The sequence below is a fragment of the Chiloscyllium plagiosum genome, chromosome 7, assembly GCF_004010195.1.
Source record: "Chiloscyllium plagiosum isolate BGI_BamShark_2017 chromosome 7, ASM401019v2, whole genome shotgun sequence".
Lineage (NCBI taxonomy): Eukaryota > Metazoa > Chordata > Chondrichthyes > Orectolobiformes > Hemiscylliidae > Chiloscyllium > Chiloscyllium plagiosum.
The window spans coordinates 26,339,298-26,356,534 of record NC_057716.1 but is presented as its reverse complement, the minus strand read 5'-3'; the positions used below and the strand labels follow the sequence as shown (position 1 = coordinate 26,356,534).

General features: G+C 41.5%; 1 protein-coding gene across 5 annotated transcripts in view; it reads right to left on the bottom strand.

The window, feature by feature from the left end:
* LOC122551426 (partitioning defective 3 homolog B-like) overlaps nucleotides 1-17,237 on the bottom strand; it is a 979,113-nt gene that overhangs the window by 335,281 nt on the left and 626,595 nt on the right. For all 5 annotated transcript variants that reach the window (XM_043693310.1, XM_043693308.1, XM_043693311.1 and 2 more), the window contains one exon: nucleotides 10,080-10,317. In XM_043693310.1, coding sequence (XP_043549245.1) covers nucleotides 10,080-10,317 — 238 coding nt within the window. The remainder of the gene's footprint in view (nucleotides 1-10,079; nucleotides 10,318-17,237) is intronic.

Below are 17,237 nucleotides of genomic sequence, written 5' to 3'. Positions count from 1 at the left end.
AATTTTGTTCTACAAGAGAAATCCTATGAATTGTTCTATGTCCTGCCCCCCAAATCAAATGGAGCAATGACTGAGTGGGCAACACTTTTGTCTCAGTGACAGGAAAAGTGCAGGTTCAAGTCCAACTCAAGGCACTAGATTACCTTGGTTGACACTTCAGTACTAAGACAGTGCTGGATGTTCAATTTTTCCAGCAAGACCTGAGGAGATCATTTGGCCCTGTCAGGTGGATGGAAAGGGTATGTAGCACTGCTGAATAACATTGAACAAAAGAGACTTTTCCCTTGTGTGCTGCACAATATTTGTCCCTTATCAAAGCATCATGGCAGTATAGATTATCTGCTTATTATCTCTGCTACTGGTGGGAGCTTGTTGTGCATAAACTGGTTGGCGTGTTTTAAACCACGATTGTAATTCAAAAAGTCAATAATCATCTGCAAGGTTCTTTGGGACTTCTGGGGCTTGAAAGACAAGATGCACCCTACCCTATCAATATCTTAATTTGTATACATTTCAAAAGTTTCTTACAAACAATTTAGTGCCATTTCCATTTTCTCTTTACTCCATCACTCCCATATCTCAAATTCCAAGTGTCACTCTTGCAGTTTAATAAAAAGGATTCTGTTTTACTGTAATTACTAACAGAACAGGGTAAAAGCTATAAAAGTCATCACAAGATGACTGTAATTAGCATAACGACCAGCAGTTATTGCCTCGGCCTGACACAACCATTTATTGGTATGACCAGATAGATTATGGCCTCATTAACGTTGGCATGTATTGACTGTTAATGTGTGAAGAGAGGTTGGGTCTCCCAATTGCTGTTCTGAGTGAATTTTTTCTTTCTCCTTTAAATCGTCTCATCTGGCTAAAAGAAAAATAAAGACAGCATAATTTCCTCAAGAGTTTCAGCATCCCCTTGGAACATCTATGACAGTTGTGGCTCATTTGCAGGTCGCTTTTTTAGCTAAGCCACAGGCTGTGGGTTCAAATCCTACTTTAGATTCATGTACCTGTCAGTAAAGGAAGATCTCCATTCTCTTGCACCCTTCATGACACCTTGAAACATTTTACAGCCAATGAAATACTTTGAATGTGGTCACCACTATAACGGAAAAGAAACAGTGGCCATCAACAATCCCAGACAGCAGTGAGTACTTGACCAGATTATCCACTCTGGTAATATAGGTTGAGATATAAATTTTACTCATGGAACAGAGAACTCCCCTACTTTCACTGAAATTGTACCATGATATGTTTTACATCCACTGGAGAGGACAGGCAGTACTTTGGTTTTACTTGCCATCTGAAAGGTAGAAGCTCAGGAGAATGCTCCATCATTCGCTCAAGTTATTCAGAACCAATTTTTTCAATAAAAAGAATAAATAAGTTGAAAACTTTTCAATGACCCGTGGCAATGTTCCTTCAGGCAAGTATCAAATCATGAGGGGGATGAATAGGATGAATAGCCAAGGTCTTTTCCCCATGGTAGGGGAGTCCAAAATTGGAGGTCATTGCTTTAAGGCGAGAGGGAAAAGATTTAAAAGGGGCCTCAAGGGCAACGTTTTCACACAGAGGGTGCGTGTGTATGGAATGAGCTGCCAGAGTAAGTGGTGGAGGTTGGTACAACATTTAAAAGGCATCTGCATGAGTGTATGAATAGGAAGGCTTTTGAGGGATGTGTGCCAAATGCTGGCAAATGGAACCAGATTAATTTGGGGTATCTGGCCAGCATGGATGAGTTGGACTGAAGGGTCTGCTTCTATGCTGTGCATATCTCTGGACTCTAAATGCATGGGGTTGAAGAGTTTGGTTGATTCCCAGAATGCGAGCAAAATGGTGCTTTGTAACTTATTGTTTCACATATTCTGAAATCTGAGGACGCCTGGCCATTGCTTTTTTAGAGCATGCTCAAGGGTCCAGCAACACGTCAACAAAATAAAAGTGTACCTTTTCACGAGTCATTGTTGCAGTTTAACCAGCCAACCACAGAAATCAATATGACAACATCCAAATGGCTCATTCCACACTGTAAAACCGTTTTCAAAAACAAAATCAAATTGAAGAATATGAGGAGCTTTGATAAAAAGTGATAAGGAGAAACTGTCTCTCCTGCCGTTAGAGTCAATCACCTGAGGTCACAAATTTAAGATAACTGGCAAAAAAGCCAGGGGAGACAAGAAGATATTGTACACTCAGCGAGTTATGACAATCTAGAATATGGTGCCCAAAAGCACGTTGGGAGCAAATTCAATACTAACTTTCAAAATGCAATTAGATACATACTTTAAAAAATGTGAAGAAAAATAAAATGCATGGCTGTGTGAAAAACAGCAGCAGAACTGGTTTAATTCTGCCAAACAGCCTGCATGGACACAATGCATTAAGAAGTTTCCTGCTTTGCTATGAGTTTCTATAAATATCGAAATATCGAAACTAAACCTGCAAAGAAGGACAACATTTGCTCCCTATTAAGACAAAAGTTGCGAGCCAAGCTCAGGAGATTTATGATGGTACAGCCAGGACTGGAAAATCTTCACTAAGAGGAAGTATTGGATAGGTTTCAGGTTGTTTTATTTGCAACAGAGGAGGCTAAGAGCTGGTTTGCTTGAGGTCTACAAAACTATGAGGGCCTGGGATATTGTAAACACAGACGACCTATTTGGTCTTGGCAGGGGGTCAAACAATCAAAAAGCACAGATTTCCAGTAATTGGTAGCAGGGTCTAAAAAAAGAAGACAATGAAACATATTTGTCACTTGGAAGGTATTGGGGAATCTGAGTCATTGACCGAACAGTAGCAGAGGTAAAATTCACGTTTGGATAGCTTGAAGAAATGGCACCTTCAGGCCTATGAACCAAAGTCAGAAACATTGGGATTAAGTTCGGGACTTTGTCAGTACTTTTTCAACCAGCCTGGGTAAGTTGGGCTGATTGGCTTTGATCTGTGTCATAAGGGTTCTACAATTCAATTGAAAGATGGAAGCAGTACTGGAAAGAGTACTTGAAGAGAGTTGAGGGAGAATATTAACTCAGATGTACCAAAACACAAGTGGAGATACGGATTTGTAACATCAGTAGCTTTCCGGCTGTGGAAGAGCCCTCCCTCGCCAACTCATCAGATGAACATCGCAAGAGAAGGCCAAGCTGATAAATGCTATAGGTAGGAAGAAGCTTTGGGGAATGCACAGGATGGCCTCTGTTATTCCTGGCTTTTCAACATAAACAAATGCCTGAAGTGAAACATTAGCAATTTTTCCTGCATCTCCCACTCCTCCTCGACTGTAATTGTTCCAACATTTCAAATAGGCAGGCACAGTCCCACACAATGGTACCACCAGCAGAGGTTGGATGAACTTTAGAGGTGTAGTAATTTCTGAAAAATGTTGGTTGTGTTCTTCATGGGCATTGAAATGGAGGCTGAGTTAGTAAGTCAGCGAACAGAGTAGCAAACAAAAAACCATTTATGGAAATCTCATGCTCTAGTTCAAAACTATTTAAGTAAAAAAAAATCTTTACCTAACGGCTGAACTATTTAGAGAACCTAATTCATAAAATAGACAAAACCACAGGTTGTGCCATGAGAAAACTGTTCCTCAGGCAGTGAATTCCAAGTTATTATTATTTCAGTATGCTGTTTTACTTAAACAGCTCATTCGCAATGTAACTCGTGAATGAATCATTCCAGTTATGTTTAAAAAAAATCAAATCTTTTTGTGCTCATTGTAACAGCTTGCATTTGCAAAGCACTTTTAAAGTGAGAGACTCTACAGCACCTTACGGAATACAATCAGGCACCAAATCATGTCCAGAGATATTAAGACAAGTTAACAAAGGCTATGTTTTGAAGGAGTGTCAAGGAAGAGGAGAAAGTGAGGTTGAGTGGATTTAGATTTGGAGAAGTCGTCTTGAGTTTGATGCCCAGTCCACTTAAGACACAGCTGTGGATTCACAAGAGGCCATAATTGGAAGAGTGTAGAGATTGTGCAGGTATAGAGGAGTTTACAAAGATTATGAAAGGTGGCTAAGTAAAACAGAGCACTTTCCACTTGAGGCATGGAAACCCCAATGTCAACCTAACCGGACTAAAACGAGGGGTCAGATTCCCATTTTGTACCCTTCCAAAAATTCACATAGACAGGCAAAGCAGACGGCGTGTACAACAGGGACCTGACCTAATAAATCTTTCGGGGAGATCCCAACTCATTCTGAGCTACACACGACTCAAAACCACAGCAATATGGTTGGCTCTTCAGGAAGGAGACTGCAAGAACCTAAATTGCTCAGCTCGTGAGCAATTCAGGATGGGAAACAAATGTCGGCTTTGCCAATGACAGCCATATCCTAATGGAATAATTTTCAAAACCTGCATCGTATCCAGAACTAATTTATTATTGGACCAATGCCATTAGTATCAAGTATTCTCAGGCCAGGAGTAATATGCACATTATACATAAACTCCTTCTGTCAAAAAACAAAAATCACCCTGTATTAGCTACAGTCTTCAAGACAGCCTCGGTTTCCATTTCAAGTCAAATCGTGAGCAGAAGTAGGAAAGAGGGCAATTTGAACCCACCTGATATGAAGTTGGACAATCTTAACAGAAATTTCAGAACTGAACATAATAAAAACACTTCAGGTATAATTCAGGTGGTGGGTGAGAATGAAAACACAGTGGAGTTAGAGACAACAAGCATGTGAACGAAAGAGATAAAGAGATCTAGATAAAGTGTGCAAGACAGAGCTATAAGACCGTAAGACATAGGAACGGAAGTAAGGCCTTTCGGCCCATTGAGTCCACTCCGCCATTCAATCATGGCTGATGGGCATTTCAACTCCACTTACCTGCATTCTCCCCATAGCCCTTAATTCCTTGTGACATCAAGAATTTATCAATTTCTGCCTTGAAGACATTTAGTGTCCCAGCCTCCACTGCACTCTGCGGCAATGAATTCCACAGGCCCACCACTCTCTGGCTGAAGAAATGTCTCCGCATTTCTGTTCTGAATTTACCCCCTCTAATTCTAAGGCTGTGCCACGGGTCCTAGTCTCCTATATTGAAGTTGTATGAGTAAAATCTTTGCAGATGCCATCAAGTAAGAAGGCAGCCTGAATATTAGAGAAAGATTCAAGCATGTCTATGGGCTGTGTGCTGAAAGATGAAATTAGGAAGGGCATCTGGGTGTCTTTGGGTCAGCATGGACTAGATAGGTTGAACAGCCCCAACTGTCTTGTTTTTATGGTTCTGTGTAAGAGGAATTAAATCCAATCTTTCCTTTCTCTTTGGTACTTTCCTGTAAAAGAACGATTTGCACAATTTAATCTGGTCATTGTGAAATAAATTGTTTGGAACCAAGGAAATGGAATACATGTAAAATGGAATCACAGTACAACATACTGATCAAGAAAATAACCTGCGAATTACAGAAGATAAATTAATTTACTTAAGAAAAGTAGTAAATAAGTATCCCAATACTGAACCCTGCGGGACACCGCTTGTCACCGGCTGCCATTCTGAAAAAGAACCTTTTATCCCAACTCTCTGCCTTCTGTCAGACAGCCAATCCTCAATCCATACTAGTAGCTCACCTCGAACACCATGGGCCCTCATCTTGCTCAGCAGCCTCCCATGTGGCACCTTGTCAAAGGCCTTTTGGAAGTCTAGGTAGACCACATCCACTGGGTTTCCTCGGTCTAACCTACTTGTCACCTCTTCAAAGAATTCCAACAGGTTTGTCAGGGTTGACCGCCCCTTATTAAATCCATGTTGACTTGTTCTAATCCGACCCTGCTCTTCCAAGAATTTGGAAACCTCATCCTTAATGATGGATTCTAGAATTTTACCAACAACTGAGGTTGGCCTATAATTTTCCATCTTTTGCCTTGATCCTTTCTTGAGCAACGGGGTTACAACAGCGAACTTGCAATCATCCGGGACTTTCCCTGACTCCAGTGATTTTTGAAAGATCTCAACCAACGCCTCAGCTATTTCCTCAGCTTCCTCCCTCAGAACTCTAGGATGTAGCCCATCGGGGCCAGGAGATTTATGAATTTTAAGACCTTTTAGCTTTTCTAGCAGTTTCTCTTTTGTAATGGCAACCATACTCAACTCAGCCCCCTGACTCCCTTTAATTGTTGGGATATTACTCATGTCTTCCACTGTGAAGACTGACGCAAAGTACTTATTAAGTTCTTCTGCTATTTCCTTATCTCCCATCACTAGGCTTCCAGCATCAGTTTGAAGTGGCCTATAGAATGTGCATACACCCTAAAGAGAGAAAGAGAGACAACAACAAAGCGTGTGTGTGAGAAACATAATGTGCAAACATGTCCCAATTTACAGGACAGAAGATCACCAAACCCTAGGGTGGAAGGAGATACAGGGAGAGTACTGCCAATGAAGTTGGAGGACATATGTTGGCTGCAAATTGCCCATGAAGCTCTGCTCCTTCACACTCCTATTTCTCCATATCCCACTGGGACAAAAGCCATGCATTTTTATTGTTTCAATTGTAACAGATTTCTATTTCAAACTCATTAGACAGCGACTAAATTTAACAGCCTGTGCGACTTGGGCATATGCATCCGATCCTACCCAATGACGAAAGCATGGCTGGGTTTGGGTTTACCCGGTTATGTAACTAACAGTGCACCTTGAGCTTAAGACAAGGATACACACTTTTGAAGATTTGGAGAGTTGGAATTCATATACGACAATAACACTCATTTTAGCCAACTATATCTAGGTAACCTTATGTAGCTTGTTCCACTGAAAGTTCAAACTTAACTTCAACAACCTTCAACAAGATATACTAATTACTCTTCTACCTGTGGGCATGCCCAAAGAAAGTCAGAACTGAACATCAGTGCATCTCACCATGCCATAACACAATATATGCCCATCACCCACGTGAGGCAGAGAGCAAAATAAATGAAGACTTGCATTTGTATAGCACTTTACACAATCACAAAATGTTGAACCTGCCTTATAACCAACATAACACATTCAGACTGACTACACAGAGCATGGTACTGAGGGAGTGCTATACTGCAAAAAATACTGACTTTTGGATAGAACATTACCTAATTCTGTTTTCTCAAGTGTATGGAAAATATTTTATTGTAGAAATTTCACAGAAGCACAGAGAAGATTTTGTCCTGACCAATATTTATCCCTTAACCATTAGCAATTAATAAAAAAAATCATCAGGCTATTATTACACTGCTGTTTGTGGGAAATTATTGAGTATAAATCGCTGCCACATTTTCTAAGATTAGTTTGTTTTGTTTACAGATCCTGTGTTGCAACTGAAATGTGTGCAGCATGTGTCATAACTCCCCGTGATAACTTCCTTTGTAAAACCAAGGTTTTGAGTGCAGCAAGAAGCAATGCTTATGACTTCATACTCTGATACTATATTCTTGGGATACTTGACCATTTCCTCAACCTTCAAGGTAAAAAGGGTAGAGGAGAATTCCTGGAGAATTACCACTTGTAATTCCGGTATGCATTACCTGAAAAGGGGCTAGGTAAAAAATTAATCCCTCTGCATGTGCAAAATAAGCAACAGCAACAAAATAAATTGCACCTGAAATTAAATTCTGGCTGTTAAAGATTGGGATTTATTCTAGGTGGGTCATGATCCTGTGCAGTGAATAATGTTTCCATTTCCCATTATGAGATCTGGTGGCACAATTGAGAAATCTAGACTTGTGAAGAGTGAAAAAAAGGCAAATAAAGATTAAAATTGGCACTTCCATGCCTCAAATGCAGAGTGCTTGGTCATTCCCTAGAATTCAAATAAGCAAACTTTTTAAAAAACTTGTCTCAATTCTCACATTACTTCCCCAATCGTTTATTTCTCCCCTTATTCCCTGAAGGTGGTGATTTAAGTTAAAGTTTATCAGGCTCCAAACACCGCAGTCAAGTACAGTGGCTCTCATATATCAAGGTTCATAACAGGGGATGTCACAAGCAAGCTCTTTCCCCAATTTCCAAAAAATGGCCATTGGTTAATAAAACAGGAATCTACGCACTGTCCAAAATCCTACTGCCTGCATTCCATATCATCACCTCTATGTTCCCTGACTAACATCTGTTCTCTGTTCAAAAAAGTGTTTTTAATGTAAAATTCTCGTCCTTGTTGCACAAATGTTGGCTAGGACATTAGGAGAGCTTCCCTGATGTTCTTTGAAATAGCAGCATAGGTTCTTTTGCACTTGAGAGGGAAGGTGAGACCTCGGTTCCATCTCTAAAATGAAAGATGATCTGACAGCACGGCCTTTCCTTAGTGCTGAGCTGAGTGTCAGCCGAGATGTTGCACTCAAATATCCACTGCACATCTTGCACCCAGATTCTCTAACTCAAACGTGGTAACTAGAGGATAATTAACTATCCTATGAGGAGCTATTTACAGACGAATGGATGTTGTACAGAGACCTCCCCTCAATACTCGTTGGGTAGAGAATGGTATAAGTGATAGGAAGACCAGGAAGCACTACATGAAAATGTACTTTTAAAAGAAATTGGAATGCAATAATGCATTTTAAAACTCTTTTCCCCAAATCTGTTGCAATAGATTCTTAAGAGAATTCCTAGTCAGGCCATGAGACCCCAGGCAGAGAATCTGTATTATAGTGGAACACAGAACAAGAGGATGCATAGAACCCAGATGGCAAGGTGAAGAAAGAAAGAAAGGGAAGACCAACAAGGTGAAAACAAGGGGAAAGAATGAAGATAATGAAAAGAAAGAGAAAGATAACCAGGAAAAAAAAGGCTAAGTAAATTCCTTATAATGACTTGTCCAGCCCCACAACTTTCAAAGATCTTCACATTGTTCTAATTCTGGCTATCGTGCATCTTCACAGTCTAAGGATAAGGGGTAAGCTATTCAGAACTGAGATGAGGAAGAACTTCTTCACTCAGAGTTGTGAACCTGTGGAATTTTCTACCACAGAGAGCTGTGGGGGCAGTTCATTAGACATAGTCAAGAGAGAATTGTAAGTGACCCCTGCAACTAAATGGATCGAGTGGTATCGAGAAAAGGTGGGAGTGGGATACTGAGATTGCAAGATCAGCTGCAGTAATACTGAATGGTGGTGCGGGCTCAAAGGGCTGAACGGTCTACGCCTGCATCTATTTTCCAAGTTGTCTACATGTCAATTTCTCACATTGCAACACTGGATGTTGTGTCTTCACGTGCATCACACCAAAGTATCCTCACAGGATATTTTATAGAAAAATGCTGCTCAATGCCTGCATTTTTTAAAAGAGTTTTTTGACCAAATTGTAGTAAGTATTTAAGTGGCTCAGTACCAATTCTTATTTTCATACATTTAGGGACCACATTAAACGTGCTGTATAAAAGCAAGCTTTTGTTAAATGAGAACTCATTAATTTCTCCCTTTCTAGTTGCAATTCTAAAGGCAAAACACAATGTATTCACGAGCAGCAGGTTGAAAGTAGCTTTGCACAGGATAACGATCGAACCTTGGGCCTCCAACACCCAAGATCTAAAAGAAAACACAAAGGGTTCTGACCCCAGTTAAAATGGCAGAAAATCTAGGTGAGTTTGTAAAGACATTCAACAGTCAGTTGGGCGATTCTATGATTCTACAAGAATAGACCATTCAGTCCCTTATGCCAATGTCCCCTTATTCAATAAGTTCCTACATATCCTGCCAGCTCGATTTAATGTCAATGTCTATCAGGGGCATCATATGTTTATGATCTTTTGCACTCAAAAGTGATCATTTAGCAACCACTTCACATCCCAAGTAACCCAATAGTGATCACCTGACACAACTGGCTATCAAATGACATCAAGTTTAAAAACCCTATGATATTACTGAATGTGTTGAGTGCACTTGAACATCAAACCAGCTGAAAACTTCTGGTAGGGTCTCAACTCCACCTGCATGGCCTCAGTTCCATAACCCTTGATGAACAAAATCATATACAACTCAATTTTAAGACACTCATTTGGCTCTCAGCCTCAATGCCTTTCGGACGACAGGCTTCCAAATTTAATTTGTGTGAAGAAGTGGATCCTGACATCCAGGATAAATTCTGTTAAATACCTGAGCATTGCTCCGAAGCCTTTCTTCTTGGCTTTCTTTTCTTGGTTATCATTCTCCGTCTTCTTCTCTTTATCTTTATTCTTTCCTTTTGTTTTCACCTTCTTTTTCTTCTCTTTCTTCTTTTTCTCTTTCTTTGTCTTGCCATCTGAGTTCTCCACATCCTCATGTTCTGTGTTCCCCTGTAATGCAGATTCGCTGCCTGGGGTCTCGTGGCCTGACTGGGAACTCTCTTCAGAATCTATTGCCACAGATTTGGAAAAACAAGTATAGTTTAAAAAGTGTTTTCAAATAAATCAGTGCATTCTAATGTCTTTTAAAAGTACATTTTCCTTTATTGCTTCCTGGTTTTCCTATCTCTTAAACCATTCTCTACCCAACAAATATTGGGGGACTGTCTCTGTACGCCCGCCTGAGAACAGCTCCTCTTCAGGTACTTAATTGCCCTCCAATTACCCCACTTATGAGTTAGAGAGTCTGGCTGCAAGATCTGTAGCATATATTTGATTACAATATCTAGGCTGACACCCAGCTCAGCACTGATGAAAAATCTTGCTGTCAGAAGTGATCATTTTTCCTTTTAGAAATGGAACAGAGGTCCCACCTTCCACTCACATGCAAAAGACTCCATGTTGTTATTTCAAAGACCACCAGAGAAGCTCTCCTATTGTCCCGGACAACACTTATCCCTCGATCAACCTTACTAAAATTTTGATTCGTTAGCAATTATCCCATGGCTGTCTTACACAAATTGGCTGCTGAATTAACTACATTACAATGGAGACAAGAATTCGAGGAGTTTTTTTTAGATTAGGTTAGATTTCCTACAGTATGGAAACAGGCCCGTCGGCCCAACCAGTCCACACCGACCCTCTGCCAAGTAACCCATCCAGACCCATTCCTCCTGAATGATGCACCTCACACTACAGGCAATTTAGCATGGCCAATTCACCTGACCTGCACATATTTGGATTGTGGGAGGAAACCAGATCACCCGGATGAAGCTTACGCAGACATGGGGAGAATGTGCAAACTCCACACAGACAGTTGCCGGAGGAGGGAATTGAACCCTAGTCCCTGACGCTGTGAGGCAACAGTGCTAATCACTGAGCCACCGCGCCGCCCAAGTTCTTTGCTTCCTGTAAAACATTTTGGGATGTCCTGACATTGCAAAAAGTGCAATTAGAAATACAGGTTCTTTCATTTGTTTAAGTAGGCCATCAGCTTCTCTTGCCTATTATATAATTTTTAAAAAGACTTCAGGGTATCCTGAAATCATAAATGGCACTACAGAAATACAAATTCTTTTGGCCAGGGTGAGATTCCTGGCCTTTTTTTAAAAAGACATCTTTTTACAGCAGTGAAACAGAACAGAGTGAACAAGAAGTGCTCAAATAGTCGACTCATTGGGCGCGTTATCATGACTGAGGCTGAGGTCCCACCGTCTAGGCCTAACAGCAGAAGCCTAACCTGCTTTGGCCAGTGACATGGCTCAGGAAGCATGGTCCTGATGCCAGCCGAAGACCTGCTGTCCCATCAACTCAGAGAGCTGTCAATTCAGCAGCACCACTGCCAGCGCTGGCCATTTTTGGAGTTTCATTGACAGGACAGGGCATATCGATGACAGGGTACCCTGGAACACAGGGGTATTGCACCCATGGATGCCAGGCCCAGAAATCTGGAGCGGAAATGGGATCCTCAGGTCAGATGGTGCCATTGCCACAGAGGTAGCCGTTACGTGCCCCCCCACTCATACTTAAATCCCCCACTCCCTTGGGCATTGCAAAATGAAAGTGGAGGCTGGGGTAGATCCTTAGTTGGCCACTCAAGGAGCTCAACTGGGCTGTAACTGGGTGGCTTGGCTACCATCACCCCTTGACAAAATGGCATTGCAGAGGGAATGTGCTGTGCACACCACCCAACACGTTCTCGCACCACCTTTTCCTCACCTCCCACTCCCTTGCTAAGAGGCTGGTGAAATTCAGCTCTCAGGATCTTGTATCAAAACTCTCAAACGTTATGGACCATAGATTCATTGTCACATGGTGGCTCAGTGGTTGCCTCAAAATGCCACGCACCTGGGTTCGATTCCACCCTCGGATGACAGTCTGTGTGGGTTTCCTCTGGGTGCTCTGGTTTGCTCCCACAGTCCAAAGATGTCCAGGTTAGGTGGCATGGCCGTGGCTAAATTGCCTATAGTGTCTAGCGATGAGCAGGCTATGTGGGTTAGCCATGGGAAATGCAGGGTTACAGAGATGGATGAGGGGAGCGTCTGGTTGGGATGCTCTTCAGAGGGTTGGTGTGGGTTCAAATGGCCTGCTTCTACGATGTAGGGATTCTAATCATCTTTGAAAAATAATCTATTTGCTGACACCAAATACATGGCACACTCAAACACAATAAGATGATGTTTATTGAATATTAAAAGAAAAATGCTTCTTTGATTTACACGACCACTGTAAAATACCATAATATACTGATTCATTACAATACTCATTATTTTTCTTGAACCAAAGCACCAACTATTTTCGGCTGCACATATGTATAACTTTCAGTCAATTTTTAAATCTCCCCTCTCATTTTACAGCTTATTTCTGTGACCTCCCCCTCCCCCTCACCATATACATTTTCATTAAAATATATTTTTTTAGATTTTTGTACCTATTTGTGACTATACTTGTAAGCGGTATCATAGACATTGCACATGCTCCCTGGTGTCAGCAAGTGGAGCCTTATTTATAACGACAAAAACATTGTGAACAATTCAACAATTCATTTCACATTGTTTCTCAGGTCTTTACATTTTTTGATTCCTTCCAGATATTCCTCTACAGAGTTAGAGTTCTTCAAATTTTGCCATTAGAGACAGTTGATTCAACAAAATTCCTTGGCAGACAAGTAAGAAGGTTGAAGTTCACAACACTCAAAATAGACTCAAAGAAAACACACAAATATCTCAAAAGATATGCACTGGATCTCAGTGACTAACCTGGCAGGAAGAATTTAGTGGAAAGTAAAATATCTGACGGGGTGCAATTTGCCTCATCTGGGTATGCAGTTGTTAAAAGAAAATGTAGAAATGGTGTCAAGTTTTAGAGTTGGCACATAACAAATCCTTCACTGAACATTTGTGTTGCACCCACCACTCCAGCTATTGGTATCTATCATGACGTCAGTACAAAGTTTAAAAAGTGATCTGGTTAAAAGGAATTAAGTGATTTGGCAGAGTACACAGAATTCTCTCAAATTAACAACATAGTAATGGGGCATTTGGCTAAGCTGGTTACGTATATATGAACCTCTATCACCTCACATCATCTAACTACATAAGCATACCCTTCGTTCCTTTTTGACCCAGCAGCTCATCCAGGTTCCCCTAACTGCGTCTATGTCATTTCCCTCAACCATTCTGTGTAGTAACTAGTTCCATACTCTAACCATCCTCTGTGTGAAGTGATAAACAATTTGCCCCTGGGGTGTGCAACTCAGAACAAGACGACATAACTTTAAAATTTGAACTAGGCTGTTCAAGTGGAATGCTGGAAACTGCTATTTGGCAAAAAAAGTGAAATGAAAGTCTGGAAGAAAATGATGCTGAGACTGAATCATTACAATTTTCAAAACTTGGACTGATGTTTGATAGGTGAGAGCATTAAGGGATTTGGAAGCAAAGCAGGAAAATGGATTTGAGGTTCAGAACAGCAATGATTAAACTGAATAGGTCAAAGGCTGAGGACCTGAATGGAAAACATCTTTTTGTTGTGTTCTGGTTTACAGAGCTTTGAGCAAAACACCGCGACTGAGGTTAAACAGGTGGGCTTTTTCAAAGTACCAGTCCAACCCCAATGGGCTGAATTGCCTCTCTGTTCTCAATCATTTTAAGATTCTACAACAATAATGGAATGGCACATGGAACAGCTGCACACCCCTATCCACCGGTTAGCTTTTGGCACTACTATATTTGTTTTGCAACTGGAATGCACATGATGCATCTTTTGGTACCTGTTAGAATTTCCATTTATGCTCTTTGAAAGTGATATGTACCTAGTAAATGCATGAATGATACTGTCATAATTTTGTTTTTTGAAAACATCCTAATCCGATATTCAGACAGGATTTCACCATCTGAAGTTTTTTAATTCATTCTGGGAACACGTGCATCATAGGCTAGTGTTTATCACCTATCCCCGTTACCTGAAAACTACCAGAAACGTAGACCAGCCTTTGGAAATCAGGACAAAAGAAAAAAGAGACATTCAGCTGACTTAAAGATGATAATAACGGGCCTTCCTCTTGAACTGTTGGAGGCCAGGCACTGAAGGAGACTCCACTCTGCTGTTGGGTGGGGATTCCAGGATTTTGACCCAATAATGAAGAAAAATGGTGGCACAGGCCCAAGTCACAATAGTGTACAAGTGTACAATGTGGAGGAGAATTAGAGTTGACAGTGCTTCAAGGAGGCAGCTGCCCTGTCTTTCTAAATGGTGGAGTCAATGGATTTTTGAAGTGCTGTTGAAGTTGACGAGCGTTTGGGGGGGGGGGGGGGGGGGGGGGGGTCAAGCTGTAGTCCTCATTGCCAAGTCAAGTTGTACAAACAAGGTGCTAGAGGCACGCTCTAAGAAAGGAGGATTCCAGGGATGTGTTAAGGCACCATCATTTGGATCCAACAAACAAACAATTGAATAAAAGAGAAAGGAAACTTAGGAGACTGCATTTTTTAAATCATATATGGGATGAGGGTATCACTTGTTAGGCCAGCATTTATTGCCCATCCCAAAGTTAAGAGTCAACCACATTGTTGTGGTCTGGAGTCACATGGAGGCCAGACCGGGTAAGGACGGTAGTTTCCTTCCCTAAAGGACATTAGTGAGCGAGATGGGTTTTTCCGAGATTCGACAATGGAATTATGGACATCATTAGACTCTTAATTCCAGGTATGTATTGAATTCAAATTCCACCACCTGCCATGGCGGAATTTGAACCCAGATCCCCAGAACATGACCTGGGTCTCTGGATTAACAGTCCAGCGATAATACCACTAGGTCATTGCTTCCAACTAAGAAATGAGTAGAGTAATTTGGTGCAGCAGGGTGGCTCAGTGGTTAGCACTGCTGCTTCACAGCACTAGGGACCCGGGTTCGATGCCAGTCTCAGGCAACTGTCTGTGTGGAGTTTGCACATTCTCCTCATGACTGCTCGGGTTTCCTCTGGGTGCTCCGGTTTCCTCCCACAATCCAAAGATGTGCAGTTTAGGTGAATTGGCCATGCTAAGTTGCCCATAATGTTCAGGGATGTGTAGGTTCAATGCATCCATCAGGGGTAAATGTAGAGTAATAGTGGAATGGGTCTGGGTGAGATACTCTTCAGAGTATGGGCCGAAGGGCTGTTTCCACACTGTAGGGATTCTAACCTTCTAATTCATAGTAAGAGGATGCAAATTCAAAACGTTGATATGAAATTCCAGGATTGCCACAGGAATTCTATGAATGGAGGGAACAGTCTTAATCATTTATTTCCATTTACCAAGCAACTCAACCATCTTTTTTACAAATACTGTGGGCATTCAGATGCAGAACCATAAGCTTTGACACTTTATCATGATTGCTTATTCTGGTTTTAATTTCGGATGCTCACTTATTATATTTTCTACTTCTTCCTCTCGAGAGGTTTAGAAAACCATGTAGGGCATGAATAGGGTGAACAGCCAAGGTTTTTCCCCCAGGTATAGGTGAGACTAAAATTAAAGACCATAAGTTTAAGGTGAGAGGGGACAGATTTAAAAGGGACCTGAGGGGCAACTTTTTCATACAGAGAGTGGCGCTTGTATGTACAACTACAACATCTAAAGGGCAGCTGGATGGGTTTAGAGGGATATGGGGCAAATGCTGGCAAATGAAACTAAATTAATTTAGGATATCTGGTCAGCATGGACAAAATGGACTGAAGGGTCTGTTTTCATGCTGTACATCCATATGACTCTTGATTGTTGTTCGTCTCTTCACTACCCTGCACCTCTGTCCCCTCGTTGCTTTTTGATTTCTCTTAAACTGATCCCTCCCCCACCCCTCTTGCAATTCATTGACATTAGTACATTCACAGAACTCAAAGTGACAGTTGTTAGGTGCACGTAGGCACCAGGCAGCTGGAGAAGTAAATTCCAAGCCACTTGTGGCCACCTTGAAGAAAGAAGAAAAGAAAGTCAAAAAAATTAAAAGACGAATGGCATGTTCAAGTGTAATGGACTTTGCAAAAATAAAAATAAAAAAATTTATAGAGTCATAGAGATGTACAGCATGGAAACAGACCCTTCGGTCCAACCCATCCATGCTGACCAGATATCCCAACCCAATCTAGTCCCACATGCCAGCACCCGGCCCATATCCCTCCAAACCCTTCCTATTCATATACCCATCCAAATGCCTCTTAAATGTTGCAATTGCACCATCCTCCACTACACCCTCTGGGAGCTCATTCCATACACGTACCACCCTCTGAGTGAAAAAGTTGCCCTTACGTATCTTTTATATCTTTCCCCTCTCACCCTAAACCTATGCCCTCTAGTTATGGACTCCCCGAACCCAGGGAAAAGACTTTGTCTATTTATCCTATCCATGCCCTCATGATTTTGTAAACCTCTATCAGGTCACCCCTCAGCCTCCGACGCTCCAGGGAAAACAGCCCCAGCCTGTTCAGCCTCTCCCTATTGCTCAAATCCTCCAACCCTGGCAACATTCTTGTAAATCTTTTCTGAACCCTTTCAAGTTTCACAACATCTTTCCAATAGGAAGGAGACCAGAATTGTACGCAATATTCCAACAGTGGCCGAACCAATGTCCTGTACAGCCACAACATGACCTCCCAACTTCTGTACTCAATACAGAAGGAAAGCATAAAGGAAAGCATACCAAACGCCTTCTTCACTATCCTATCTACCTGCGACTCCACTTTCAAGGAGCTATGAACCTGCACTCCAAGGTTTCTTTGTTCAGCAACACTCCCTAGGACCTTACCATTAAGTGTATAATCCTGCTAAGATTTGCTTTCCCAAAATACAGCATCTCGCATTTATCTGAATTAAACTCCATCTGCCACTTCTCAGCACATTGGCCCATCTGGTCCAGATCCTGTTGTAGTCTGAGGTAACCCTCTTTGCTGTCCACT